The 3,612-nt window shown below is 56.6% G+C and overlaps 1 protein-coding gene across 1 annotated transcript in view; it reads left to right on the forward strand.

Annotated features, from left to right (window-relative positions):
• Nucleotides 1-3,612, forward strand: part of COL8A2 (collagen type VIII alpha 2 chain) — a 7,533-nt gene that overhangs the window by 2,367 nt on the left and 1,554 nt on the right. Inside the window, exons 2-3 of the mRNA XM_035890919.1 lie at nt 1,999-2,071; nt 3,301-3,550. Of these exons, the coding sequence (XP_035746812.1) occupies nt 1,999-2,071; nt 3,301-3,550 (323 nt within the window). The remainder of the gene's footprint in view (nt 1-1,998; nt 2,072-3,300; nt 3,551-3,612) is intronic.

The following is a 3,612-nucleotide window of genomic DNA, read 5'->3' on the forward strand; positions in this document are numbered from 1 at the left end:
TGGGCCCCCCGCCGGGGGGGCCAGGCCCTGGGGCTCGGGGGGGAACCCTTTCCAGCCTGCAGGTGCCATCTAGTGAGAGACAGGGCTGATTTCCTCAGGGTGCCAGACACCGTTTCTGACCCAAAATAGACTCCCCAGGAGCAGGGAGGCAGCTCTGGGCAGAAGATGCTGCTAAGATGCCAAAAGCATCGAAGCAGGTATTTGCACATTTGGGGTTTATTTTGGCTTGGTTAAAACCATGTCCGTGCAGCTTGCAGCCAGGTAAAAGCACCACAGGGTGCCCGGCGTTTCCCCACGCAGGTTAGGCGGTTTGTGCCAGGCGAGCGACGGGGTTCCCCTCCAGTACAGGGGGCTCTCCCTGGGGCAGCAGCCCCAGCTGCAAAGGTAAAGGAGTGTGATTGATTCACCTCCTCGGGCAAGCTCAGGGGAGAGCCCAGGCCCAAGCTCTGCCTCCAGGGCTGCTGCTGCCCAGTGTCCCCGGAGCAAGTGGCCCTCAAGTCCTGCTGCCTTCCAAGAGACTCAGTCCTGTGGTCCCTGTGGGGCTGCATGTGGCCAAGAGGCCTCCAGGTCCCTTAGCTCCCGCTAACGGGGAAACTTCATTTGCTGCTTCCATGCTTCTTTCTGGAGCCTGCTCGTCTCACTGCCATCCCCTTGCATGGCAGCTCCATCTGCGGCTGGGTCCTGTGCCGAGCCTCCCTGCCCAGCTCGGGGCTCCCGCTGCAATGGAAGATGGGATGAGAGATGCAGTAACACTGGTCCCATGCAACGTCCGTAGGAGCCTGTGGAACTCGCTCTCACGAGACGGGGCTTGGCAGCAGTGCTGGAACGGGCTCTGCCACAGAGCAGCCAACCTCTCCTTCCTGCAGTGTCATCCGGCTGCGCGGGCCAGACCTGCTGCTGACTGCTCCTGGCTGGGAACCACTTCCCATCTTGCTGGATTATTGCTCTGCCGGCCAGTCCGCGCTGCTGGGTCCCTCCTCAGGCATGCAGGAGTCCTTACTGGGACGAATGCAGCTCCGAGGTGGCTGCAGGATCCACCCGGACTCGTCCATGCCCATGCCCCTCAGGAGGTGAAAAGCCCTGTGGTGCCCAGGGGAGAGCTTGCAGGGGCCGTGCCTGCTCCTTCCCCTCCCCGCTGCCCCAGCTGGCTCTTTGCATTAGCATTCATGGCAGCTTTGTTCATGCTTCGAGGGGAACACATAACCCCATGCTGCTGCTGTGAAATGCAGAGCTCCGAGACATGCGTCTGTGGTAAGACATGGTCTTTTGAAATTGGATACCACTGGGGCTGCAATGTCCCAGTTTCTCTCCACTAACGTCCCCGGTTTGGTTTTCCCGTCTGCTTTTTTGGCCGCCTGCAAGTTGGCAGCTCTCGCCTGGCGTTTCTCTTCGCTGCCTTGTGTGAGAGTGTGTGTGTGCTTTTTCCTTCCTTCGTGGGCTCAGCTGTAGATCCTTGTTCTGATTCCATGCAAAATGACCTAGAAAACTAATTCTTTTCAAACCATTTCAAGAAGTAATAAAAGGGGGGGGGTGGGGGGGGTGTGGAGGGAGAAAACACATTGAAATCATTTTCTGGAGAAAAATTTTTCCAGAATTCAAACCCCAGAAATCTGCTTTAGTGCAAGACTTCACATCTCCCTTGCCTTCTTTCCCACACCATTTTCTGGGGTGAGGAGCAGGAGGTTTGCAGAAATCCAGTGGCAATGTCATGACAGACAAGTATTTCCTTAATTTCCACAGCCAAGTGACCTCTGTTACAGCCTAGGATGCGGGCCAGGCTTTGATATGTAGATAAGCTCTGAAAATGTTTCCATTACCAAAAGAAAAACAAGCAGGCACCGGGCTTGGAAATGGCCAGAGCTAATTGCTGTGCTCAGGGAAGGCAAAGCTGCCCCGATGCAGCGGCGCGGCGCCTGCTGCTGCGCAGTTATTCTTTTCACGTGTCTCAAATCTCCCCTAATCTTTTCCCGTTGACTGAGAAAATCTCTGTGTTGGCAGATCCTGGCGCTACGGGTGTCCGTGCTCCCAAGGCCCGGCTCAGCTCGCTGAACGCCCGGGCTGCCAGACCTCGGTGACCCCCTGCCTCCTCCTCAGTGCCGTGCCGGGGCGCACAGCCTCAGGCCATGGGCTGGTTCTGCTCCCATCCCAGATGGGATCCATTCCCATTCCAGGAACTTGCCCGTACAGATCTGTTTCTGACTGGAATGTTCAACGTTGGGCAGATTTGGTTAAAATTTGCCCAAGGTGTCAAGGCCCTTTCCTTTCCCCTTCGCATTTCTCATCGCAGTCCCATGTACATGTGACTGCCAAGTATTTCCTTCATTTCAAGCTTACTGCCCCCAAAAAAAAAATTGTCAGATTTATTCTTTCTCACTCGTTCCCAGTGTCACGTGGGTAGCGATGCCGTGCCTGGAGGAGTTATTTATGCTCACGTCTGCGCTTTAGGTACCGAGCTGCGGTGGGCATGTAATCTGGTTCGCCCCAGCTTTGTAGTCTGTCAGCCCATTAGTTTCTTTCTTATATCCGTTTGCAAAAGACCTCTATAAATTCTTTAAATGTCAAGTGGTTACGGCCTATTCCCAGCTGGGCTGACTCATTTGGATGTAACCGAGGTTGCGTTTCCCTTGCAGCTATTGGCTTCTCCGCCATCCTCAGTGCTTTTTTTCTTTTTGGTGAGTTCTCTGCCTTGCTGGACACGGGAGCTGAGCCAGTGAGCGCTGCGGGCATCTCTTCACCCATACGCGAATCGCCTCTTCGAGTCTCTCAAGAACATGTCCAAGAGTTTTCTTTTTAATCCAAAAGGATTAAAGGTCTCCTGAGGCCCTGGACTTGAGGGATGGGGTGGAGGGATTATCCTCAGTCTTGGCTCGCTCTGTCGCCATCCTCTTGGCTGAGCCCAGGCAGGAGCGACTGAATCCCACGGTGCTTTCAAGGCCGCTGGGAAGTGAGGCAGTGGGAGGTTTGAATCCAGCTCCTAAAAAAACCCTCACAGTAGGTCATCACAAAACAACGCTGCCAGAGCCGACGGCAATTGCTGGTCTTGTTGACACCCTCTGTGGAGGGATGGATGGAGTAAGGCTTGAATTAGTACCCTGGGCTCCAGCCAAGGTCTTGCCTCAAGACAGTGCTGCTGATGTGGTGGCCCAGGAAGCCACTGTGGCTGTGTTTAAATAAAACCATTTCTAGAGACGGGCACTCTTGCAAGTACAGACCCAGGCAGTGCTGAAGCCCCTGGCTTTAACACCCTGAGGACATCACGCACCAGGCACGCTCCTCCGTCCGCCGCCAGCCCCAGTAAAGCTCCGTGTCTCCTCTCTCCACAGACATGCCGCCGCTGCTGCCGATGGACCTCAAAGGGGAGCCAGGACCGCCAGGGAAGCCTGGCCCGCGCGGACCCCCCGGGCCCCCTGGCTACCCAGGAAAGCCGGGCACGGGGAAGCCAGGAATGCACGGCCAGCCTGGGCCTGCTGGGCCCCCCGGCTTCTCGGGCATTGGGAAACCCGGCATCCCAGGACTCCCTGGGAAGGCGGGTATGAAAGGGATGCCTGGAGCCAAGGGCGAGCCCGGCATGCGAGGAGAGCAAGGGCCAAGAGGACTGCCCGGCCCCCCGGG

The sequence above is a fragment of the Egretta garzetta genome, unplaced genomic scaffold (assembly GCF_000687185.1).
Source record: "Egretta garzetta isolate BGI_Z169 unplaced genomic scaffold, ASM68718v1 scaffold443, whole genome shotgun sequence".
Lineage (NCBI taxonomy): Eukaryota > Metazoa > Chordata > Aves > Pelecaniformes > Ardeidae > Egretta > Egretta garzetta.